The sequence below is a fragment of the Tenrec ecaudatus genome, chromosome 9, assembly GCF_050624435.1.
Source record: "Tenrec ecaudatus isolate mTenEca1 chromosome 9, mTenEca1.hap1, whole genome shotgun sequence".
Taxonomy (NCBI): Eukaryota; Metazoa; Chordata; class Mammalia; order Afrosoricida; family Tenrecidae; genus Tenrec; species Tenrec ecaudatus.
Window position 1 is genome coordinate 55,174,526 of NC_134538.1, and position 26,785 is coordinate 55,201,310.

Here is a 26,785-nt window from a genome sequence, read left to right on the forward strand (position 1 = left end):
AGGACACAGAGCATAAAGAAACCAGAGGATACTCATGTTTTCTACAGAAAGAAGATTAATTCAGTACTTTCATATTTTATAAAAATACCAGGTGTTTGTACTCATATCTTAACAACTATCCCTAGTACCTCAACCCCATCATTTTTGTATTGTAATTTGACCTTGTGCTTCCAACCTTAGGATGACCTGACATAATTTAAAGAATTAAGTATAACAGAAAATTTTATGATTATAAATTTTACTAATATAAGGAATTAATCATCCAATTTCCCTCTCTGTTCCTTCCATCCTCCCCTTCCTTCTTTTATCCCCTTTCCATAGAAAAACACTATATTTTTCCAAATAACAAATTCTAAAAGTACAAAATTGCTTGTATATATACCCCCCCACCCCAAACCAAATTCAGGGCCATCCAGTCAAGGATGACTCACAGTGCCCCTGTGAGTTTCTCAGACTGTAACTGTTTGTGGGAGTACAAAGCCCAGTCTCTCTCCCTGTACGTACCCTGGTCCCTATTCAATATGAATGCTACATATTTCTACAGTTAAAAAATCATTATAAGTATACATTAATGCTGGCTCTCATTCTCAAGTGATATCACAGTATTTCAAAATACCTCAGTATAAAGGTGTGCCTGGAATTCCTTTCAAATAGGGGTTTCTCTGGACAGGAGAGCTCTTTGGTTTCTGAACATCCATTTTCACCATACAGAACAATGTAAACCTCATAAAACAAAGACACGGGGTGAAAGATCAAGATTTTTGTCATAAGCTAGAATATGCTGGATGGGGACTTCTTATATTGTCTCCCAACTTCCCCCTGTAGGTCCACCCTCCTGGGCACAGAGTGCCAGAGCTTGCAGTTGAGGACCCGGTGTGGCATGGCAGAGAGAAGGGCAGATACAGTGGTCCTTAGGAGCGTGGGATGGATTTTCACACATTCAATACAGAAAAGCTAGGGCTAAACCAGGAATCTCTAGGACATTCTATTTCTCCCCTACACTCGAGAATCTAAAAGTGGACATGGATAAGCCTCCTCTCTTCAGTAGAGGGAGGAGGTCTGGAGGAGTCTGTCAGATACTTGGGGCCAAGCCAGAGGGCAGGGTAGGTACACTGGCAATCTCTAAATGCACATTCTCAGTCTTGGGCTGGGTATATCACTCCTCACTGTGCATTGTTATACATAGAAATTTTCAGCTTTGATGTTATTTATCAATCTCTCATGTAAGAAAAAAAATCCCCCAAGCAAATCCATTGCTGCTGAGTCTATTTCAACCCATAGCTACCCTTTGGATAGAGCATAACTGGGCCTTTGAATCTTTACAATAGTCAGCTCTGTCTTTCTCCCCTGGAGTGACTAATGGGTTCAAGCCGCTGACCTCAGCCATTCAATGTATAACCCGCTCTGCCACCAGAGCTCCTGACACATAGAAAGCGACTTCATAATTCCTTGATTTTGACATTTTTCCCATGCTAAATTATACAAGCAATCTCTGAATTACAAACAAGTGTTGTTCCCAAATCAGTCTTTAAATCAAATATGTATGTAAATTAGAGCTTGTGTCTATTGTCAGTCAAATGTTTGATTTAGTAAAATTTATAAGTATCTTTCTACGTAAAACATATTAAGGAAACACTGCGAGATACACTTACAATATTTATAACATAACACAGTAATAATTAATAGTATAATGTTCAATGCGGATCACAAAGTGTTGCTCATGTGCTATCACAACTATTGCACGTACCTCAAATTTTAATACTATAGACTTTATGGGGTTGGTTTGTAGCTACAAGTTATCTGTAAGTCAGATGTTTATGGCCTGGGGACTGCTTGAATATTGTCTTTCAGTCGTTTTTCAATTTTGTTTTCCACACTTAATTCTCTCACCTCTTCAGTTTATCATTGGATATAATAAGAAGTGAAGATATAATGTTACCTTTTCACACAAGTGAAGTATTTTATCAAAACTTTACTCTGTCTGTTCCTCTCAGGTCTTGAAGATTTTCTTGAAGACTTCCATGCATCGGGGCTGGGTTGTTCCACGAATCTAGTGATTAGTCCCTAACAGTACTTCGCTAGCTAATTACTATCACTTCACAGTAAGCGGGAACACTTGGTTGGGGAAGGGCCTGCCTTATCCTTCTCATGAGAAGCACTTTATTTTTCCAGTGATTTTTAGAATTAGGCTAGCAGTCCAAGGTTCAAGTTCTAATTGGTTGCTTACTGATGTTAAATGGAGATACCTTCAATGTATCTATCTTATCCACACACTCAACAGTTGTTAAGTCAAATTGTGCATTCCAAATGTCCTTACTCAGATGGCTGCCCACACCCTTTAGACGTAGTTTTCAGAACCACCCCTCCCCGCCCCAGTTACCTGTGCAGTCAGCTGGGCTGCAGCACGGAAGCCTGTGTCTATAACTATTGCATAGAGCTGTTGGTCTGGCGAGGAGCTACCGTGCAGGAAAATGTAACCGGATTTCTTTCTTTCATGACGATCTGTATGCATGCTTTTAGTAACCAAGAACGCATAAAGAATCATAAAAAGCACAATACAAACACTTGGAATCAGGTTTTCTGGGTGTCTGTAAATAAAAGGAAAGAAATAAAAGTAAATTATACATGAAAATAAACACTTATGAGAAAAACGGACTTAATGCTCACCTGTTACCTGCCCGCCGCCCCCCCCCCCACACACATATAAGTCCCCCTTTGGTCCTTGGTTTTGAAACCTTACAGTGTGGGGGAGAGGGGAGGGGTGGGAGAGGGGAGACTTGTGTTGGGGATAGGGCTGAGAAGAGAAACATGGAGAGGGCAGAGTGCTATCTGCCCACTCCGGGCATCTGGGACTGGTTTTGAGTCCTTCGGGAGAAGTGCCAGAGGCTGAATCAAAAAGGCGTTGGAAGGCACAGAGGGTCCCTAGGGTCCAGGGACCAGCACCCAAGAGCACGGACTCTGAAATCAAAGGAAGCTTTTAATTGGCCCAGCTTCCACATGTGAAAGCCATGATGTCCTCGGTAAATCTCTCTCTCTCTGAAGAACATTATTTCTGAAATATGAAAATGATTATCTCAGGCTATTATTAAGTAGTGCTACATATACAAATGCTTAAGAGAAGCTTGACTTCTCTCTGTCCTTTTCCTCTCAGTAGCAAATGCTGTCAGATGCTACTGGTACACAGCCTCTGTCCCCCACCTGCCTCTCAAATATGCTTGCTTGCTTTCTCTCTGCAGGCCTGTGTTAGTCCGGGTACTTTAGAGAAGCAGAACCACAGAAGAGAGAGTTTTATATAAAGGGTAAGTGTGCACCAAGAAAACACTTTAACCCACAAGTCCAACATTAATGCAAATGTCCAACACCAATCCACAAGGTCCTCCTCCATTTCACAAAACACACACTATGATGCTGACAGCAGGAGGAAAGCCGAATCAGTGAGCGTGTAAGCATCTCAGCGCTGGCAGGGGTCTCCACACGGCTGCTCCAGCACCCAGGGCTGCATCGGGGTAGGTCCATGTGGCTTCACCTCAGGGATGTCTTGCAGGAAGTGAGCCTTGCCAGCTGAAGCAGGGAGCTGGCTAAGGCAGCTGTACCTTGTTCCGACCATCACAGAGCAAGCGACCCGAGAACTCGAAAGATGAGGCTCATCAAACCATTTATCTCTCCGTTCTTCGATTAACCCCACATGCGTTTATTGGCCAGGTTGGCACAATAAACTGTAACTACCTCAAGGCTATACTCACCTCCTATTTCTTGTTTGTAAGAGAGGCTATCACATTAGCTGTGCAGGCCCACAGAGTGGGGTTCCATCAAGCCCACTGTGCTGCTACTCTACCCCTCCTATGATGCCCTGCCTCGCTGGAGTCGTGTGAACAAGTGATGGTATTTTACAGGGTCGGCATTTGGGGCCACATTGTTGAGGACGGTATCCCTTTAGTCTGCAGGACGCATTGACTCGATCTAAGGGTTGAGCTCCCACTTTGTGTCCTTGCTTGGCATGGTTCTTCTACAGGAGGACAAAGTCTTGTCCTGAATCCTACCCTATCAGCTGGGCCGGGTGCTCACAGTTCACCTAGCTCCAGTATTCCCTTCATTTGGATCCTGGACTAAGCCCCTAGAACCTTCGGATTTCTGAGTGAATCTCCCAGAACGTCACTGAGGTTGTATAAGATGACGGGTTAAACTTGTCTGCAAGTCTCCAGTACGGGCCCACCCAATGCCTTGTTCCCTCAGTGATATCAAGGACTGGGTGGATTGCCGGGCAGTAGATGAACCTCACTGGTACCAGAAGATGTAGCATTAGTGAATGATTAATGCCTAATTTAGGAATAATGTGAACCACTTTTCAGTCTACAAAAGAATCCATTCTGATGATTTATGAAATAAATTTTAAAAAAACCACCACCACTGAGTCGATTCTGACTCAGTGAACCTATCTATATGGAAGTGGTTGCTGGGGTGAAATTCCAATTTCAACCTTGCAATTAACAATCTGCAGGTCACTTGGCAGAACAACCAGTAAAGTATAATTGTTTCCTATTACATAAATATAAGCAAGAAAGCATAAACACTCAGTACTCAGGGGAAAATGAAGGTTATTCCATCAATATTCATTTACGATTAATCAGAACATGAAATGGATGAAATATGAATCTTGGAAAATGTGGAATCACCAAAAATGAAATGGATGATGATCAGTGTCCAAGTGTTAGTGAACGGCAATGAACTAGGCTTGAACATTTTGAATCAGAACATTGTATACATTCCCATGCCAAAAAAACACAATCAGGAGGCATGTCATGGCATTCACAGTTGGAAAGGACATTTCATCATCTATCTTGAAGTAAAATGCTGTCTGTGACAGAATAATGCTTATCTGAATTCAAGGAAATCCACTCAATGCAAAGATTATTCAAATTTATGCACCAACACAACCTATTGATGAAGAAATTGATCAATTATACGTCTTCAGTCTTAAATTGATCAAACATATAAACAAGATGTTTTGATTATTACTTGCAATTAGAATGTAAAAGTTGGAAACAAAGAAGAATCAATAGTTAAAATATAATTCAAGAAGGTGGGTTTTTTGAGCAATAATATGGAAATATTAAAATCTGTGATATGTAAATGATGCAACCTTGCTTGTTAAAAATGAAAAGGACTTGTGGAACTTATGATGAGGATCCCAGAATACAGCACTGATGATGAAGCTCCAAGAACACAGTGATGCAAAAAAACCAAACTCCATGTAAAGAAAAGCACAATCACTGGACCAGTGGACATAACGATAAATGGAAAACAGATTGACCTGGTCAAGAATTTCATTGAACTTGGATTCACAATCAAGACACACAGAAGCAGCAGTCAAGAAATCCAATGACATATCTCATTGGGAAAATGTGCTGCACAAAACCTCCTTCAAGAGCGAAAGATTAAAGATGTCTCAGTGACTCCGCTATAGTATGTCCAATTGCCTTATAAGCATGGGAAAGCCGGGCAATGAATAAGGAAGACTGAGGGAGCATCGATGCATTTGATTTATTGCATTGACAAAAATGGTTGGAAGCGTCATGGGCTGCCAGAAGAACAAACAAATCTGTCTTGGGAGACGTACAACCGGAACACTCCTTCTAAGTGAGGATAGTTCATCTCATGTGCTTTGGACATGTTATCAAGAGAGACCAGTCCCAGGCAAAGGGACAGACCTCATATGTGGTATCACGAGAACCACTGAAAAGAAAAAGACTCTTGAGACGGCTTGACAGAACGTTGCAACAATAGGCTCAAGCATACCGGTGGTGAAGGCGCCGATGGCACAGGACTGAGCAGCTTGTCCTATTGTACTTGGCATTTCTATGAGTCAGAGGCAACTTTAGGGCCCCTGACAGCAACACCATATCAAAAATGACTATAACAATGGGATGCATTTTGAATACAAATAGAGACACTTGAGAGAGAAAGAGGAAGCTATGAGTAATTGGACTATTACAATAGTCATAAACCAAAGTGGGCAAAGCAGGTAGTATCAGCAATGTAGGTGTTAATTGAATGAATATATTTGACCTGCTGATTCAAAAATGATACCAGTTACCCCCCCATCAGCTCCAGTCTTTGAGATTCAGAACATATGCCGTACACCACTCTTCACTCTGCTCACTCATAAAGAAGCAGGGTATTTTGATGGAGTGTTAGCTAGCCTGAGATAGAGGACGGGCACACTGGCTTTATTTAAAGTAGTTTGTGTTGTACTAAATATTTACGTCCATTTATGCTCCCCTCGGTGTCCTTTGACCAAAGATATATTTGAATGGTGAAAATTTTATCAGTTTGGAATTTTCCCCAAGTATCATTTCACCTTTACTAAGAACTGAGTAGCAGTACATTAGTTATCATAAAGCGGGGCAGAAATGAGTTCCCATGCAATGAATAAGCACACCTGATGGCATAGTGGGTTGCGTGCGTGACTACTAACCGCCAGGTCAGCTGTTCAAGCTCACCGATGGCTCCGCAAGAGAAACATGAGACCTTCTGCTCCCATAAAGATGTACGGCCTCTGAAACCCACAGAAGAAGTTCCACTCTGTCCTACAGGATCACTATGGGTCATAACCATGACTGGTGGTGAGGTTCTAATACAGAGATACAAATGTTCTGAAACCCAAAATGGATCTGTCAGAGTTCAAGCTCCTTTAGTAAAATGAAAATGTTCCAATATATCTACCTGTGCAGAGAAACTCATTAAGAAGTTAAAATTTTTATTCAAAAGAACCTTAGAGTCATCCACAACTCTAAAACATTTAACTTGAATTATCCATTGCATTTTATCTCTTAAAATGTGTCTATCTGCACCCTAAGGGAATCATTACTCCCATTACAATTCCTGAAGGTCCATCTACTACGTAGAGAGCCTGGGGGAGGGGGAACGCCACTTGAGGACAATGAATCGCAGAACGGCAGTTGATCAGGTACATTGGGTGGTGTAAGATACGGGATAAAAAGGAATAATAATAATAGCTAATATAATAACAAGGGGAAGGGAAGGTGGGGATAAAGAGGAGCTGACACCAAAGGGTGCAAAAAGAAAGAAAATGTTTTGAAAATGATGGTGGCAACGAAGGTACAATCATTTTAGATCTAATTGAACTACGGCTTATTATAATATCACTAGAGCTCCCAATAAAATGGAAAAAAAGAAGTAAAATGCTGAACAAAAAGTGTTCTAAAATGTTTACTGCAAAATTTGAAGGGCAAAAATTTAGATCTTCAAAATTTTATGAAAATTGCCACAAAGTCTTATATTTTCACTGCTCTAAATTGTACTCCCACCTTCCCTCTAGGTGCCTTTCTATGTCTTTTTCTAGTTTGCACTCTTCTCAAGCTGTGCGCTGGCTTTGCTGCACCCAACTTATAGTCTCTGTGCATACAGGACAGCCTTTCATCCCACAGAGAAGAAGTGTGGTCATCTCATTGACTCTCACTCACAGTGACCCTATAGGACAGAGAAGAACTGCTCTTCGGAGTTTCCAAACCTTTGAACCTTTTGTAGGTTGCAGAGTGATTGGTGGGTTCAAATCACTGCCCTTGTGATTGGCAGCTTAATGCATTACCACCTCGCCACCATTGGTCCACATACAGCTTCCCTTGAAAGGTTCTGAATTCCTAATTATTTTTCAAACATTTTTTACCTTTTAAAGGTTATGCTGTAATCTGTGGGTCTGAATTTCTCTGACTGAAAGCTAGGATAATAAGTTTATAAATTAGTATAATTTAATAGTTGAAAATATGGTGGAACACCTTATCTAAGAAACTAGAGCTCCTGTGGTCCATCCAACCCAACTTTATGAATCAGGGCCCCAAGTAACCCAGGGACAGGGCTAAAAATCGACACCACAAAAATAATGCTTTTTGTTAGAACCTGTAATGATTAACGAAATTCATATTTAACTAATACTAAGCTTAAAAACATGCAACTCATGCTGCCCTTTTGAAGTTTATGCATCTCCTTTTAGAGACTGTAAGATAGGTAGATATAAATAGATAGGTGTTTAACATGTAAATATAATTTTGTTTAATTATTAATTTTCCACTGCTGGATTAAACTTGGGATCTTACTTGTTTTTTCCCTGGTTTATGAAATAGAATTTACCTTTGTAAAGTAGAAATGTCGCTCATTTCAAAACTGGCATTCAGCTTTCTTCTTACAAGAGTGAATGCTGTGAGGTGATCGTAGCTAGGAGAGAAATACCAATTAGAAAGACTAATTCAACTGTGATAACAGCCATTTTTTAGTAATATTATTATGCACTGCTTAAAAGAGGAAGACAAGTTTCAATAATTATAACCTTATGATTTAGACTTAGTTCCAGAATTCAGTTGAAACCTAAGAAACAGTGACTCTGCTCTCAGGATATACCTGACGTCTTTGGCTCTGAGCCTTTAGTACGCAGTCCCCACTGAGGCTATCCTCCACACTATCTGTGACACAGGTGTTCCCTCTCTAGACTTCCGAGCAGAATGCAAACAGCTGGATCAAAGCCCTCTCCACACTTCAGCTTGAATCTTCAGTATCAGAGAGACTTAGATTCAAAGTGCAACTTAGCTCTGAATTACCCTAGTCAACTAGTCAGCTTTTTCCCAAGTACCAGTGCTTGCTTTTACAAATACTCTATAATGGAAAGCTGCTACCATGATAGCCATCATTGATTCTCCTATTAAAAAAATTCCTTCTTTATTCATATCCTCTCAAGTCCCATACTGTAGTCATTTTATATCCTTGGTTCTAATGGAAAGTGCCTAGCAGAGGATGATGTGTTACTGTGAGTGAATGGATGATAGATTAATGGATTATTGAATGTTTTAATATTGAAGTGAACTCTTGGGCCATTACCAGCATGTTCCAGTGGATTCCTATGAATGGCATCATACAAATTCAGGAATAAAGCATTAACAAAGTAACAAATGGCTTACAAATCTGACTGGTGTGTGATATGCTCTTGACATATTGGATTTCTTTAAGGCAATCATGAATCATAATTCCTTATGGATTAATTTTTCTTAAGAGAAAAGTATTTCTATTTCTAAATATGCAAAATAATTAGTTAATTCTCATCCTAATTTAAAAATATCAACAAAAATGAGTGACTCAAACCTGTAATAGAATTGTCAGTTTTATAACTGGTTAATAAAGACTTTCTAATTGGAATATATGTCTTATAGACCCAAAGATTCCTGAAGGTTTCCCAGGGCCTATGCAGAGACGTTTCTTGCATCATAAAATTCACCTTCACAGCCTCTCCATGTGGTGAGGGAGTCAAGCACATGGGGGGGGGGGAACAGAGGTTCCCATCACCTGGCTAAACACTACTCGCTACTAAAGAGAGTCAAGACTTTGACAATAATACAATCTACCAATCCAGAGCACTAGTCCATCTATCGATGCCTTCTTCTAATAGATATTTGCTCAATATCGATCCCATACTAGTCTCGTGGGAAGGGAGTGAGTGTGAAGAGCATTTATATTGTCTAGAACACCCTGTATCTATGAGACTTCCAAAGACGAAGGAAACAAAGACTTGCAGACAAGAGGATTTTCGGAGACACTGGCAGGCAGGTGGTTCAATGGTAGAATTCGTGCCTTTCCTGTGGGAGATTCAGGTTTGTTTCCTGGCTAATGCTCATCGTGTGACGCTGCCACCCATCTGAAGGGGTGAGCTGTGTGCTGCGAGCTAAGGACAAGGAAAATGGGCCCGGCTGTTTGCTGCAATGATCAGTCAGTGACTGCCAGAGGGTGACAATCGTGGGGACATGTTTCACTGGTTGAACAGGGGTCAGGGCTAACTTGCTGGCAGCTAACACAACATATGTAACAAGAGATGGACGAAGCTGGAGTTGAACAAACCAAACCTATTCATTTTCATTTGGGTCGGAAAGTAGGATTCAGTAAAGGATCCAGGGATGGGCCAAATGCAAAAGAAAATATCATCACTGATTAGAAGCACATATTCTTTCAGAAGTTTATGTCTGTACCTGCAGTTAACCTTATCTGGAGAAGTTCCTGGTTCTGGGGGAAAGGTGTTAGATTTCCACCTTCCTTTATCCCAAAACAGGCACTGGATCCACTGGAAATCCACTGTATAATTCACTGTGCTGGCTAAATATTTGTTTGAAGATGTTCTGTCATAGCTAGCATCCAATAAGGTCAAATAACCTGAGGTGGACTCTAGAACAGAAAAATAGGGGGAAAAAAGTTAACCTAAAATGGGCTAAAAGACATTTTCTAATTTAAACCTAATACCTTTAGACTTAAGGTGTGCCTGACCCCTGGTAGTTAGAGTGCTGTGTACTGAGCTGACAACCACAAGGTCAGTGGTTTGAACCTGCCAGTCACTCTGAGGGAGAAGGATGAGTCTGTCTACTCGGGTAAAGATGTAAGGTCTCAGAAACACATTTCTGACAGTTCTACCTTGTCCTATGAGGTAGGACAATGAGTTGGAACTGCCTTGATGGCTGTGAGTTTGGGATCCAAGTTACTGTATTCCCATTTGAAAGCTGTATTTTCATTCATGTGGAAGCTGGATAACGAATAAAGAAAGCTGAGGAAGAATTGATGCATTTGAATCCTGCTGTTTGTGAAGAATATTGAAAATACCACAGACTCCCAGAAGTACAAACCAATCTGCCTTAGAGGAAGTGCAGGTTATTTTCTAGAAAGGAGGGCGGCAGGACTTGGTCTCATGGACTTTAGCTATGTTACCAGGTGAAACCGTCTCATGGAAAGGACATCAGGTGTGAGGAAGTAGAAGGGCAGTGAGAGAGACAAAGACACTGGGCTCGCTCAGTGACCAACAATGGGCGCAAACATTTCTAAGGATGTTGAGGATGGTGAAATACTGGCCAGTGTTTCCTTCTACTGTTCACAGGGTTTCTATGAGTTGGATTGGACTAAACAGCACATAATAACAACATTCCAAATGCAGAGAGCATAGTAAACAGGTTATCAAAGTAGCGCACAAGAACCAAGAATAAGAGATGGGGGGGGGGGGGAGATGTAGGGACTGAAAGAACACAGAACTTTCAAATTCTGTCTACTTCTTCCCCCACAAACTTATATATTTTGAATTAAATATATCTAGCCAAGGTTTTCAAATATAGATTTGAAATTGACAAGGCATTTAGGGAGGAAGTTTTCTAGTACTTCTTTGTGTGCAAACTTAGCCTCACCTAATAAAACAAAACAAACTGCTGTGTAAGTCAATTCTAAATTGTAGTGATCGTACAAGCAAAACAAAACAGAAGCTCCCACAGCATCAAGTCTATTCCAACCCATAGCAACCCTAAGGTTTCTGAGGCTGTAAAATTTTGGGAGCACAAAGCCTCATCTTTCTCAAACAGGCTGGCGGACTTGAACTTCGGACCTTGCAGTTAGCAGTCCAACACATCTCTAGCAGTGCCACCAGGATTACTTCTAGTGATAGGATAAAATGTCTCCACATAAGGTTCCCAAGGCCTTGATCTTTATGGAAACAGATTAGTGCATCTTTCAGGCAGAACCAAAATGTTAATGTAATGAAAACAGAGGAAGGTGGAAAATATGTTCTATATGTTAAGGAGAATACAAAGGTATGGCAATTAAATGAATTTTATAATTTTGAGCTTAATGGGAATAAAAATACAAAGGGATATAGAACTCTTTTGGGGGAATATTTGCAAAGAATTAAATATGGAGTGCATAGTATATGCTTTTCTTGAATATTTTTATAGCTATGGTCATGGTACTAGTTTATGGGAAAATGCCCTTGTTCTTAGGAGATGCATTTTGAAGTGTTCAGGAGTAAAGTGTCTGCTATTTTTCCTTAAATCATTCAGCTCCACAAAAAACCACACACATGCTGTGATAGGGAAAGCAAGTGTGGCCAAATGTACATGAATCATTTGTTGTACTACACTTAGTTGTTGCATAGTTTTTGTACTTTTTTGTTAGTCTGATATTTTTCAAGAAAAAACATTGTTAGAGAAAGAACATATCAAGCATAATTGCAATGAACATTTTTAATTTGATTAACCCAATTTGGACTTAATTTTTTTAAATAGGTAGCTATGAATGAATTCATTTTCAGAAAAAGAACACTTGATCCCAGTACAAATGTGGAAGGTGGAGAATACAGGGCTGGTTCATCATCTATCCGGTAGTCCAGAGCTCTGTTTGGAACATTTCTACTTATTAGTCCTCTTTAAGTCACTCGGGCCCTGCTTCTCAGAAAAGAACCAGGCCATCCTCACTGTCGTTAAGTCTACTCTGATTTATGATGACCCCAGAGGACAGCATCGAACTGCCTCTGAGTGACCAAGAAACTGTACTCTTTTGGGTGTAGAAAGCCCAGTCTTTCTTCCTTGGAAATCCTGGTAGTTTCGAACTGCAGATCTTGTGGATTGCAGCCAAATGCATAACCCCTATGCCACTAAGCCTCTCCCAGGAGAGAACAGGGGCTTAGAAAACTTAAAAACCAGGGTCAGACTATAAGGAGGGCAAAAGTGGAATGAATGCACTGTCTGGCCTCTCCACAGCTTCTGTCCGTTTGAATGAGGATGGTGAGGTAGAATCAGAAGATGCATGGTCTCTAAGTTTACACCTGAGATAAAGAAAGGCTAGGAGGTGCAGGTCCTTGACTTCTAGTGGAATCAAAGGCCCCAACTCTGAGAGGTGAGTCCAAGTAGTATCACCTTTGAGAAGGGCAACTAAATTAACAGTGGGCCAGGGAGAGCCTGCCCAAGGAGTTGAAAGTTGAGTTCAAGATGAGCAGAGGCACTTTGAAGAAAGGAAAAGGGGGCACTAGAAAGAACAGGGCGGCAGCAGAAATACAGAAAAGAGTTGAACATTCTGGGAAACACACGAGGGGGTGGGGATTGGGGAGATGGGAGGGAGGGCTATAAAGGCAGTGGCAGTAGAGCTGGGTGGGCTGCATGAGCAGCGTGATTTGTCTTCAGCAGCCACTTCAGTGAAAGGATGATACAATATTTTCTATTTGGTGTCTATCATTAAAACAATTTTACATAAGCAAGCAAAAGGGTCATTTTGTTGTTTACATGTTGACTAAAGAAAAATACTATTATACAAACATGGTATAACATATTTTCAGCAAATAAATAGATCTGAACATTAAAAGATCTCTTTCTCGCTCACCTTTCAGTAGAACAGCAGGTATATATACCTGTATCATCTGCTCATCCCACAGGTAGATCTGTTTCACCAGAAAATCAGAGGGAGTCGGCTTCTTGGAGGATCTAGGGAAAAATGATGTTGTGATGTCTAGTTTCTTTTCTCAAAGACTTTAGTCACAACTTCATGAAAATCCTCACTTTGGCCGAAAGGCAGCAAACTGGGATTCACCAGTATTTTTATTTTACTGTACTTCTTATGTCTTCTAACAAAATTTTGATGTAACATTTTTCTTTCCTCCCATTTCATAAAAAAAACAGATTCTCAGTAAAAACAAGGAGAGCCAAGTTAGCAAAGTTTACGGGATTAAGAGGAATGGCCCAAGCGCCTGTGGTGAAGGCAGCAGGACACTGCAACATGTAAACATCTGCTTGTATTAACGCTCTATGGGGAGCTGTTAACAGCGTTTGGGACTAAAAGTTACATTTAGTGGACACAAAGCAGGCAGATTAAGAAAGGAGTCAAAATTAATTGAGCTTCTTGTATGTGAATTCAATAATTGAAATTAAAACTCTTTAAGCAAATGACAGGCTTCAGAAACCTAATAGCTTAGTTCATATGCTACAAGGGGTTAATTAAACAAGAACTGATTAAAATGAACCCTGGGCTAAGCACCATGTTATATAGTACATACGATACAGTTATTGCTGATGAGCACCTCTCCACCTGGTTGAAGTGTCCTCTTAAAGAACCAGTCGCTCTGGGGCAGCTAACATTTCAAAGACATCGCAAATGCACAGCAACTCAGGGAACAGGAAGGGCCTAGTGGAATCCCTCCGACAGAAACCTTGTCCCTCTGGATCTACCCACACGAAAAGCTGGTGGGTCCCAGCACCTTTCATGTGCAACTCAAAAGACTCTTCAATATTCATTTAGGGGCCACACAAGTCACATGACCTTCACATCTGGGAAATATGAGAATGAATCAAGGCTCTTCAGTTATAAAGTCAATTTTAATACATCAACTCCTTTGGAGGAAAAAGAAAGAACAAAAGAAAAATTCTGGCCCAGGTCTATATCCTGAGAACTGATCCTGTAAGATAGATAGATAGATAGATAGATAGATAGATAGATAGATAGATAGATAGATAGATAGATAGACAGACAGACAGATAGATAATGAGAGGGGGGAGAGAGAGAGAGACCTACTGCCATGGAGTTGTTGTTTACTCAAATTGACTTCACAGGGCAGAGTAGGCAGTAAATCTTTATAGCGGCAGACTGCCACATTTTCCAAACCTTTTAGCTAGAAGCTGAGCATGCAACTTATTGAAAGAGCGCTGCTTGAGAAAGAATTAGATTCTTAAATGATACTACAAGCCTTTTAAACAGGGGGCCAGTTCACTGTCCCTCAGACTGTTGGAGGGCCGGACTAAAGTTTAAAAAAAAACTATGAACAAATTCCTATGCACACTGGATGAGTCAGCTGCTAAGCAGGACAGGCAGCAGTGACAAAAAACCCAGGCGGGCCGAATAAATGTCCTTGGCAGGCCACATGTGGCCTGCGGGCCATAGTTTGAGGCCCCCTGGTTAGATTATTAAATGATACTATCTATATAATAGCCAAAGTTGGAGATGATTTTCTTTCCAATGTACATAATAACCCACTATGCATTTTTCAGCTTGTCATGCTGTGGGGCTTTCATGTTGTGATGCTGGAAGCTACACCCCAGTATTTCAAATCATAACAAGGTCAGTGGTGATGTGAAATTACTTAATATGACTTTAATTGATAGTTTTTGTAACTTCCAGCCAGCAAATGGGTAGGGATATGTAAATAATGTATACAGGACTCTAAATCCAGGATTGGCAGTTATTCCATTCCACTGGGTATATAAGTAAGCCATCTCAAAAGCAAAAACAGGAATCTCACAGCCATCAAGAAAGAAGAGCCACGTGCAGCAGCAGGTGTGAGATCTTTGCCTCAAGTGTCTGAGTCGCAGGGACATCAGACATCACAGGGCCAAGAGCATGAGACAGACCAAGGGCAGCTCCAAGACCCCGAGGAAAAGGACCAAGACCATGACGTAGAGCAGCAAATGGGCTTCCCACTGAAGGGACCGTGTGGTCAACGAGCCAAGGGCCAGGGACGCATGCCTGACAGCATGGCTGAGAAGAAGCACTGTAGACAAAGCTTTGTCTCTGACAGTTTATAACTCGTCAGGTATGTAATAACCCCCCATCACCGTGGGTATTGTCTGTGAGTTCTGTGTGGCCATGGCAATGATTGAGCCCAACAGAGAGGTAGAGTGCCATGGGGGGAATGGATAGCTTCAGAATAGGGTGAAATAAGACAGTGGGTGGAGGCATGTGCGACCTCTGGGCAGCTGTATAGTTGAATTTCATCACCTTAGGGAAGTCATAGGAGACCTGATGACATTTAGTCAGGGTATTGAGCATAGAGTAGTCAATCCAGTATTCAGGTTTCATCAGAGTTTCCAGATAAAGAAGAGACTAGGAAGAAATAATAGGGAATCCTCTCCCAAGGGATAAATCATTGAAAACTTGGTGAATGGCAGGAGAGCACTGTCTGATACAGTGCTGAAATATGAGTCCCTCGGGTTAGAGGGTGCACAAAATACAGCTCAAAGGAGAGTTGACTTGAATGACATGAATAAAGCAAAGTTTTTGAGACCTGATACTGGCTCTTGAACATAGACTAGCTAAAGCAGATGAAAGAATGAATGAAGTAAAAGAAATGAACAGAAAATTTCAAAAGCCAGCTTGAGAAGACACAGTAAAGGATTATAATGACATGTGCAAAGACTTGGTATTAGAAAACAAAACACTCATAACACCTTGAACTGAAAAGAAATCAAGGCCTCAGTTACAATAGTGAAGGTTATTCTAGGAAAAAATGTTGGAGAATTCAGGAAGCACCAAAAGATGGAAAGAACCCACAGATTCACTGCACCCGAAAGGAACTGGCCAAGGTTCCCCTTTTGCAGGAGGTAGCATGTGATCCAGAGCTGAGGGGAGTAAAGGAGTCCCAAGATGAACTGAAGGCGCTGTCATTCAGAAGGCTCCAGTAATGGAGAGAAGAGCAATTGAAAATTTCCCAGGAACCGATGCTACACTGGAAGCACTCACTCGTCTATGCCAAGTACCTGGAAGAGATGCATATTCATGCCCATTCCAGAGATAGGCCGTCCAACAGAAAGGGGAAATTATCAAACAATATAATTAATATCGTTTGCAAGTAAAGTTTTGCTGACACTAATTTAAAAATTGATGCGGCAGCACATCAATAAAGCTCTGCCAGAAATTTAAAGCAGGTCTTGTCCAAAAGCAGAACACATCAGAAAGAGGCTTGTTTGTGTTTTCTTGACTATGCAATGGCGTTTGACTGCACATCGTAACAAACTAACAATGGCATTTAGAGAAATGGGATTCCAGAAAACAGGCCACTGAGCTCATGTGGAACCTGCATACAGATAGGCGACAGCTATTCAAGCAGAGTTCATGATTTAAAATCAGGAAAGCTGCACCAGGGTTGCCTCCTTTCATCATATCCATTTAATCTCTATGCTGACCAAGTCATCTACAAATCTGGACTACATGAAGCAAAATGCTGCATAGGGATGAGAGGAAGACTCATAAACAATCTGTAATACTAAAAGGAGACAACCCCCCTCCCGCAAAAAAAAAAAAAGGAGACAACCTTGCTTGCTTAAAGCCAAAAGGACAAGAAGTGTTTATTATTGGAGATAAAAACACAACCTTCAGTATGCCTTACACTAAATATAAATACAACAAAAATCCTCACAACTGACTCAATAAACAACGTCATAATAAGTGGAGAAAAAGTTAAAGTTGGTAAGAATTTCATTTACTTGGACCCACAATCAAATCCACACGAATGGCCACTATCATCCAGCCACATACCTTACTAGCAACATTATGGGAAAGGCTCTTGTGATAGTCTTAAAAAACTGGATTCTTATCTGCAGAGATTCCTGGGAGTTTTCAGAGTGTCCGATGAAGTGATGAACATTCACTTTGTCCCGAGGCAATACAAATGCAGTTTCATGTCTCCTTGTCTCCTGCCACCAAAGGGAAGCAGGGTAAGCATGCTTGCTAACAACCAGCTGGGCTAGCTCAATGAAGCAGGGGCGACTCGGGAGCTCTCCTACCAGGTCGTCTTCCTCCCTGAACTCAATGGTGACAGGCATCGGTAGCCACCGCGTGCTGAAGGACCTTCGGCTGGAGCAGTTGTAGAGACGGACATCCACAGTCCCAGCAAGCTATGGAGAGAAAGACCATCTCAGAGCAAATGAAGACAAATAATTCAGAAAAGCCAAAACCCTGATAATACTGATATGCTCTATCAAAATTATATGAAAGCTCTGTATTTTTACTGAAGTAAAGTGTGACTAAACCAATAGATCGCATCCTGATAAATGGAGAAAAGCATTGAAGTTGTCAAGGATTTCATCAGACGTGGATCTACAATCAATGCTCACAGAAGCAGCAGTCCAGAGATCAAATTAGGTAAATCTGCTGCACATGACCTCTCTGAAGTGTTGAAGATAAACACTTTGCGGAGTAAGGTGTACCTGACCAAGCCATGGTCTGTTACCTTGCCTCATATGCATGTGAAAAGTGGACATTAAACATGGAAGAATCGATGCATTTGAATTATGGTTTTGACAAAGAATATTACAAGTACAATGGGCTAACAGAAGAACAAGCAAATCTGACTTGTTGGAAATATAATCAGAATGCTCCTTAGAAAGGAAAGATGGTGAAACAGTCCCATGTACTTCGGACCTTATTGGGAAAGACCAGGCCCTGGAAAGAGACATCCAGTGGCCTTTCTTAGGGATTCAGCCTAGCCTTTCAAATTAATGTGGAAGAGAACAGCCCACAGTAATCCCCCAACATTCCTACCCCTGCTTCTCAAGTTTCACTCAATTTGAATTTTTCATAGGCTTTCAGAAATGAGTCAATATATGCCAGAGATTATTAATCATACTAGTTGACATAATTTTACCACCTACACCAATGTGCTTCCACTGTTTTACTGTATGACAATGGATTTAAACTCACTGCCATTGAGTCGATGTCAACTCATAATAAGGTAGGGTAGAACTTCCCCCCTTTGACTTTCTGAGACTGTAACTACTTGTGAGAGTAGAAAGCCACACCTTTCTCTCATAGAGTTAAAAAGTCCCTTGGAAATTCTGAGTGGTTCCTATCACTGAGATTCCAGTGATGACCAATTTTGATGGAGCTTTCTGGAGAAGCCATAATCTTTCTAGATAAGTATAGACAGCAAAACATTCTACATGACACTTCCTTGAAATTAAAAAAAATGCAACGTACAAACATACCAACCTATTCTCTTCATTGTTCGTCAAAACTTATTGCAAACAAACCACAGCAACAACAAATAAAACTTATTGCAAGACTAAAATGGTTATAAGTAGTGACAGACCACCTGCCACATTGTACCTGGCCAGGAGCTTGTCCCCCTGGATATGAATTCTTTTTGAAGAGTAAGATCTGACTAATGTAGCATGGGTTTGGGCTGCCTGTTCCAGCAGGCTGCTGCCCCGCTGCTTCCCTGGGTAGGTGAACCTGGACAGAGCCCAGGCTCTGGACGGTGTTCTGAAGGCTGTAATGAAAAGAGGCCTGACATTCCGTCTCTTCGGTGCTAATGTGGAGCTGAAGCTTACCGCTCATGGAGAGAGAGCTCTGAAACAAAGAACATGAAAGATTCAAGTGGTAATAAAACAAACAAATAAGCTGTCTTGAATCCAGACCAGGGAGTGGAAGTCAATTGAAAATGAATTGGTTTCAATTGAGTTTGTACTCATTTGACTAAGCAAAGATTTGGGTACAGGCTACAATGGAGAATACTGTCAAATACAAACTGACTTCTTTTGTTGCGGTGTCGTGCTCTATAAATTGTGCCCATCTGCAATGTTGCTGTGAGGTGTCATTGAATTGGTTGCTACCCTACGAAGAACAGATTGAAACAGTGCTTGGTCCTGAACCATCCTTACAGTCGTTCCTACGTTTGAGCCCATTGTTGCAGCCACTGTGTCAATAAATCTTGCAGAGGGTCGCTATTTCCCTGCTGATCCTCTCCTCAACAAGCATGCTGTCCTTCTCCGGGGACTAGTCTCTCCTGATAACACACGCAAAGTCTGCGATGCAAAGTCTTACCAGTCTTGCTTCTGAAGAGGATTCTGGCACTTGAATACCTTTGCATAGTCAACAGAAGACAAGTAAACCTCTTTCTTGTGTTTTCTCCTTTCAGTCAAGATCCATCTGACATCAGAAATTATATTACTTGTTCCACATTCCTCTTCTGAATCCAGCCTGAACCTCTGGAAGTTGTCTGTCAATGTACTGCTGTAACTGTCATGGAATGAGCTTCAGCAAAATTTGATTTCTAAAGTATTAATATGTAATCATGATTGTTATGATGAGATTCAGATATATTCTTAATTTATTTTTAATATCCCAAATATTACCATGAATATCAGTTAAATAAGCCAGCAGGTACAATTGGAGTAATGGTAAATGTCTAGGCAAGCAATAACAAAGCAGTGTGTACTGAGGTACTGCCTTTTGAATACATAAGTCATTTCATGACATATGGTTGGGGAAGATATTATTCCAAGAAACCCCAAAAAACCTACACAATGAAAGAATTTCCCGTGTTAGTGGATTGTGGAAATGTCAATACTACTTAAAGCAATCTACAAATACAATGCAATTCTGATCCAAATCCGAATGTCATTCTTTAAAGAAATGAAAAATTAAGTAAGAAATTAATATAGAGCTGGCAGCAGGCCGGGATGGGCAAAGAACTTCTCAAAAGGAAGAGCAAAGTAAGAGGTGTAGCCCTACATGATATCAATGTGATTACACAGCCACAATATTCAAAATGGCCAGGTAGTGGCTAAAGGATAAATACATAGAACAATGGAGCAGATAGAAAATCAAGGTATAAAAGCATCCTCCTGCATACAAGTGATTTTCCACAAGAGACGAAAAAATATGAAATGGGAAAGAGACAGTTTCTTCAACAAATGGTGCCAGAGAAATGAGATCTCCCTCTGCCGAAGAATGCAGCAGGAACCTGCGCACACTAGGCACAAAAATGAGCGAAATTCATAAGAGGACGAAATGCAAACCCTACGACCATCAGGGTCATCGGCGAGAAAGTTGGGACAGACTGAAGGGCCCTGTTGCCTGGCTTACATGGACCACCAGATGTAATAAAGGAATGGGATACATGTGCAGCAAAAGTGGGTATATTCCCAGGAAAAATATCATGGCGTTGATCAGGCACATCTTAGTCCTTAAAGTAACATCTTCGCATTTCAGTACTCTAAAGTGGTCCTGTGCAGCAGTTTTACTTAATTAGTGCGTCTTTGATGGCTTTACTGCTGATTCAATTTGCATTGATTGTGGATCCAAATAAGATTAAACCTTGGCAACGTCTATCTGTTCTCCACCTATCATGATGTTACCCGTTGGTCCAGTTCTGAGGATTCAGGTCTTCCTCATGTTGAGTCCTAATCCATACTGATGTTAAAATCCTTGATCTTCATCAGCAAGTACTTCAGGTCCTCACCTCTTTCAACCAGCAAAGGTGTGTCATCTGCATAGCGAAGGTGGTTAATAAATTGTCCTCTAATCCGGATGCCACATTCTACTTCATATAATCCCACTTCTCAGGAAATTTGCTCAGCATACAGATTGAATAGTATAGTGAGGGGATACCACCCTTTTGCATAACTTTCCTAATTTTAAATCATGTTTGTTCCCATGTTCTGTTTGTACACTTTGTTGCATTCTCTTCTTCTATCTGTACACTTGCCTCTTGATCCATGTACAAGTTCCGTAGGAGCACAATGAAGTGTTCTTCTCAAGGTTATCCACATTTTATTATGATCTACACAGAATTGCCTAGTCAATTAAAACACAAAAAAATATCTTTCTGGTATACTCTTCATTGAGGTAAGATCAACCTGACATCAGCAAAGATATTCTTTGTGCCACATTTTAATGTTTGCCTTGCTTTACTATGATATGTATTAATCTGATAGGTGTGATTCTGCTGCTGTTAATTATTATTATTGAAAATATTTCCCTCTCATCAACCCTCACTGTTTGTGGAAAGAGTATCCAGTCACTTAAGTGTTTAATCTGTAAAGCCAACGATTTATGTAATGTGGTTTGTAGTAGGCCTGTATTTGTATGTTCATTTCCCAATAGTGTTTTAAGTTCTATACCATTGGCTAAATTAATGACACTATCAATAGAATTATCTTACTTCCCACAGAGATGATTTATAATGTTGCCTAATATAAAATGACAAATGATATCCCTTAGGGGAACCAGAGACATATATATTCCATAGACATATTAATGGATTTGGGGCTCACACTTAATTCTAGTACCAATATAAGAACAATAATTTCTAAAGAGTGCACTGGAGAAATGACGATAGAAAATCAAATGGATAGACCTGATTTGTGTGGTTATAATCTTGTCCGTTGATCCCCTCTCTGATACATGTTAGGGGTGATTTGGTTGTCAGCATTTTCTTTATTTATGTACCTGTACACTGGAGTATAAGCTGACCTGACTAATAGCCGAGGCACCTAATTTCACCACAAAAACTGCCTTAAAAATGGGCTGAAAACGGCTTTATTTCTATTTTGTTTTTTGTTTGTTCATATTGGCGTTTATCTCAGATGTGTTATATCATTGGAGGTTTCCCTCTTGAAATTTTTATTATTTTTTTTCTGTTTTTCAATATAGGAAACCCAGGACTGATGACTCTATAGGCACAGCAAGCAGAATAAGGGTTTCTAGGACAGGGGCTGGGGTACAGTGGTGGTTGTAGTGGGGGGCAGGGGTTCAGGGTAAAAGGGAGCTGATGTCAAGGAATTCAGGAAGGAAATGAATGTTTTGAAATTGCTCGTGTTAGCAATTGTGCAAGAGTGCTTGATGTGATCAGACTATGCAATGACATGGTAGCTGTATTAATTGCCAGTGAAGTGGATAAAAGGGAACAATTACTTCTTACGCATGGTGCTGCTCTTATTCCCACTCCCATAAAGAGATCACTGGAGCTATGGGAAAATGTGCCACAGAAACTGGATGGTGGCGCCTATCAGAAAGAATATCACCGAGGTCTTAAAAGCTTATCTTCCAACAAGCACCCCTCTGAGTGATGCGTCAACTAAGTCCACATGGAAGAATCACACCAGCCTGTGTGATCCAAGGATTGTAATAATAAAACCCCAATCTGAGGAGGGCCTGGTCTCAGAGTTTAAGCCGTCAACACTTGCTTTGCAGAAGGCTGTGAGTGACCGTGGCAGTCCCAGACCCTTTGGCGGGGTTCCACATGGATTCAGCCTCTCGTGAATCCCCTCTAGCAATAGGCCAGGGGGGTCAGTCACCTTGCTGTCAGACAAAGAGCACTGTAAAGTTGATTGTGGTGTATTAGTTAGGTTATGGAATAGCTTATCATTTGATTTCCCCTTTGACCCATTTTAAAATTGTTTACTTTTTTAAAAGTACAGGGGAAATTCTCACGGATTAATTTTCTAATGAATGCCCTCTGACCATACATCAGGGATGTGATTGACCTTGTTATCATGCAGAGTGCATTGGAAAGTGGATTATTGAAGATATAGTTAGGTTGAAATTTAACACCTTGTCACTGATCTCCTTCTAACCAAATTTTAATTTGCACTAGTTTTAAAATATTTTCTACTTTCTTTTGGATATTTTTCCATTTTCTATTGTTAGTTTAGTTTTATTTTGTTTTATGGCATGGCTTTCTGTATATGAAATCCAGGATAGCTAAATCTATAAAGACACTAATTGGATTAATGGTTTCTTTTAGAGGTAGAGTGGGGGAAGTTGGGGAGCTAAAAACAATGAGTCCAAGAAAGAAGAAAATATTGTAAAATTGTGGTGATGATTAAATTATTGAATTGTATGAGGTGTGAATTATATCCCAATAAAACTGTTTTTAAAAATTCAGTAAAAACAAAAAAATGAAACAGAACCAAAATTTCATTGAAAACGTTATATTACCATGATACACTTAAAATTCTTAAATAAAAATTTAAATATCGAACACAGAATTATGAGGAATGTACTTCAGGACCTCATTATATTTTACTTTTAAAAAGTGATTACAAATACAAATTAATCCCTTCAGAAAGAGAACAGTTGTCTTATTATGGGTGAAAAAAGTGTCACTTACTAACAATAGATGTGAAATAACTTTAATTCCCTCTTCTCGTAGATAATCCACATTCCTTGATTTTTCTTGCTCAGAAACTTGCCAGACTCCAGATACCAGAACAACGAGCTTCAACATCAATTCCTTGTCAGTCACAAACCTCTCAAGTAACTGATTTTGAGCCAGGTGGGTCCATATGTATTTGATGATGAGACTCGCACTCCTGAAGGTTAACTACCGGAAAAGATGTAAGTAATCCATTTTATCAGACATGATGCTCATACTTGTACTTTTCCTTTAGGGGGATTAATAATAAAATTGATCGTTTTTACTTTTTTTAAGTTTCTGAGATAGGGTTCAAGAGAACTGGATTCAAGTGCAGGTTTTGTCTTTAGCAGGCATATTATTATTAGCCAACATCAGATATCAATTTGCTCTTGGTTATTCAGGTTCCTGATCCATAAACGATCAAATTAAATTATGTCTAACAGGAGTCTTTATATTTTAAAACATTATTTCGTTTGAACTCTAACAAGTTCACAATCGGACCCCACCCTGTTTTACAGCATTCTCTTTCCCACTGCCCCTAAACATTCCAAAGTCACTGGACCTCTCTATTCTCGTCTCATCAAGGTCTCTACCAAGGAAGTATGGCGGCACTGTGTGTTAGTCCCAGGGCTGCTAACCAGCAAGGCCAACATTTCCTACCCCCCATAGCTCTGAGGGAGAAGCACTGGGCTGTCTGCTACAGAAAAGGTTACAGTCTTGGTGATCCTCTGCAGGATCACGCAGCGTTGGCATCAACTTAATGGCAGTGGTTTCATTGAGGGGTTGGGTCCGCGTGAAGCCATAGATATTCCCCATGCTGTCTTTCCTTAGAAAGATTAATCTCCCTGTTTCTGTCTCTTAAAAGTCAATATGGATCATTTTCAAACAGAAAAAAGTAGCAGAGTAGTGTAATGTCCTCATCACCAATATTAACAATCATTCTTCATTGGTAATATTTTTTCTTCTATACTCCACTTAAATGCAAAACTATTAATATTCTAAAACAAGTGTCAGGCATAATTTCTATCTAGGAATACTTTAGTATATGTCACCAACTAAAGATCTGCCCCCAATGCCATTACTATTCCAAATTGATTAGGTGTCATTACAACTAGTCTTCTAAAACCACCTACAAATATCCAGCAGACAGTTAGCTGCACTGTTGTTTGTGTTTTTTCAGAATTGTGTTACTCACTTAATGATGGGACTTAGCACATTTATTAAAGTATATCTATTTAGCTTTATTTACCAGTTCCTTAAAGACAGGGCTAAAGAATTGTCCTCTCTGTGGCTTTTAATCACTGGTTGAAATCAAATCAAAATAGCGGTGTGCTCATAGGCTTTCCATGGTGTGACCTTCAGCAGGAGCTTACCACATCTTCCACCTGAGACACCTCTTGGGGGATCTGAACTGTCAACCTTTTGATGAATAGCTCATCACATTAACTAAACCATCACTCTTTTAGTAGTTTCTCACTCACTGCCATCAAGTCATTTCTGACTCATAGTGATCCTGTAGGACAGAGGAGGACTGTCCCCGTGAGTTTCCAAGACTAAATCTTTACAGGAGTAGAAAGCCTCCTGTTTTTCTTGAGAACTAGTTGGTGGTTTGGAACTCCTGACCTTGTGGTCAGCAGCTCAACATGTAACCCAGTGCTCCACCAGAGATCCTCCTTAATGGGTCCTAAATAGGTCCAAACAAATGATCATTGTTGTTACTTCTTACACATGGCAAACCCACTTGTGTCAGAACACAAAGGTGCTCCACAGGGCTTTCAAGGGTGGGACTTTTCAGAAAAAGGTCTCCCAGCCTGCCTGCCGAGTCACTTCCCGATGGACATGAACCACCAGCTTCTCAGCTGGAATTCTAGCACGTAAACATTTGTACCACCCAGGAAGGACCAAAGGATGTGCAAGTGAAGTGTGGGTTCTGTTTTCTGATGTTCACGGTTATTTGACAAACACGTACTTTCCAAATACCTCCTAAAATCAAGCTCTTTCAACAATAAAATTAAATTATTAGTAAAGCTAATTTTAAAAGCCCTATGGGTGAAGAGGACTCAAAACTTTAAGAATGAACTTTTATATAAAAATGGACCTCCTCCCTGGGGGACGGACAACAGAAAAGTGGGTGAAGGAAGACGTCAGACAGGGCAAGAGATGACGAAATAATAATTTATAAATTATCAAGGGCTCATGAGGGAGGGGGAAGCAGGGAGGGAGGGGGAAAAAGAGGACTTGATGCAAAGGGCTTAAGTGGAGAGCAAATGCTTTGAAAATGATGAGGGCAAAGAATGTACAGAAGTGCTTTACACGATTGATGTATGTATGGATTGTGATAAGAGTTGTATGAGGGTGAGGGTTAGGGTTAGGAGAAAAAAGAAAAATAAAAAAATATATAATAAAAAAGAGTTGTATGAACCCCTAATAAAATGTTTTTTAAAAATGGAACAAGCCCCTTGAAAACAGTATGCTTACTTTTCACACTGGTTATTATATGTCATTCAAAAATCTTTTCAGATGACTTCTAAAAGGCATCATGTTCAGTTTTGCCTACCCCTCTGCAAAGGTGCCCTGCTGGCAAGGTCAGGAGTTTGAGCCCACCAGCCTCACCTAGGGGAAAGGTGGGGCTTTCTACACCTGTAAAGAGCTACATCATCCCGCAGGGGCAGTTCCACCCTTTCCTATAAAGTCGTTATGAGTCAACATCTACTCCATGGCAGGGTGGGGTAGGGAAGGGGTGGGGGCATTGAATAAAGATCAGAAATACGTAAGGCAGGAATCTGGGGGAGATTCACTCTCCTCACTCCTAATCTAAGGTCATTGACGGGGCATGAATCCTTTCCCCAAATCTCTTTGAATTCAGGTAGCCCTGTTCACCAGTGGGAGGTGAGTGAGGTATTTATGTCACTGGAAGACAACACTTTCAACAAGCAAGTGCAGTTCCCCACGTTCTATTCCCTCAATTTAGGAATCCACGTAGGAGCAATGAGATTGAAAGCAGCCTGAATCCCTGAATCACTACATAGAAGACACCTCATCAAATAGTTATAATCAAATAGGAAACAAACGTCTGCTGTATGGTGGAGTGTGCTAGTTAGAGATTATGTCGCCTGGACACTCCTGGCTAGGGATAGAGTCAAACCTGTCAATCAAGCCACAGCCTGATGACACTTCCCAGATGTTCTAACCTTTCTCTGTCTGTATAAGAGACAGAACTCTGGGAACTGATCTCCCTGTGTCCCGTCACCTTCCTGCTCCTTGCTACTCTGCTGAAGACCCTGAGAGCCGCCGATG

At 40.6% G+C, this 26,785-nt stretch overlaps 1 protein-coding gene across 1 annotated transcript in view; it reads right to left on the reverse strand.

Annotated features, from left to right (window-relative positions):
- The window catches only part of PKD1L1 (polycystin 1 like 1, transient receptor potential channel interacting), a 174,504-nt gene that overhangs the window by 77,525 nt on the left and 70,194 nt on the right, over window positions 1-26,785 (reverse strand). Inside the window, exons 23-31 of the mRNA XM_075557310.1 lie at window positions 23,462-23,674; window positions 18,673-18,915; window positions 17,352-17,462; window positions 17,104-17,261; window positions 13,183-13,283; window positions 10,029-10,221; window positions 8,149-8,232; window positions 2,381-2,588; window positions 617-723 (exon numbers count right to left, since the gene is read on the reverse strand). Coding sequence (XP_075413425.1) covers window positions 617-723; window positions 2,381-2,588; window positions 8,149-8,232; window positions 10,029-10,221; window positions 13,183-13,283; window positions 17,104-17,261; window positions 17,352-17,462; window positions 18,673-18,915; window positions 23,462-23,674 — 1,418 coding nt within the window. The remainder of the gene's footprint in view (window positions 1-616; window positions 724-2,380; window positions 2,589-8,148; window positions 8,233-10,028; window positions 10,222-13,182; window positions 13,284-17,103; window positions 17,262-17,351; window positions 17,463-18,672; window positions 18,916-23,461; window positions 23,675-26,785) is intronic.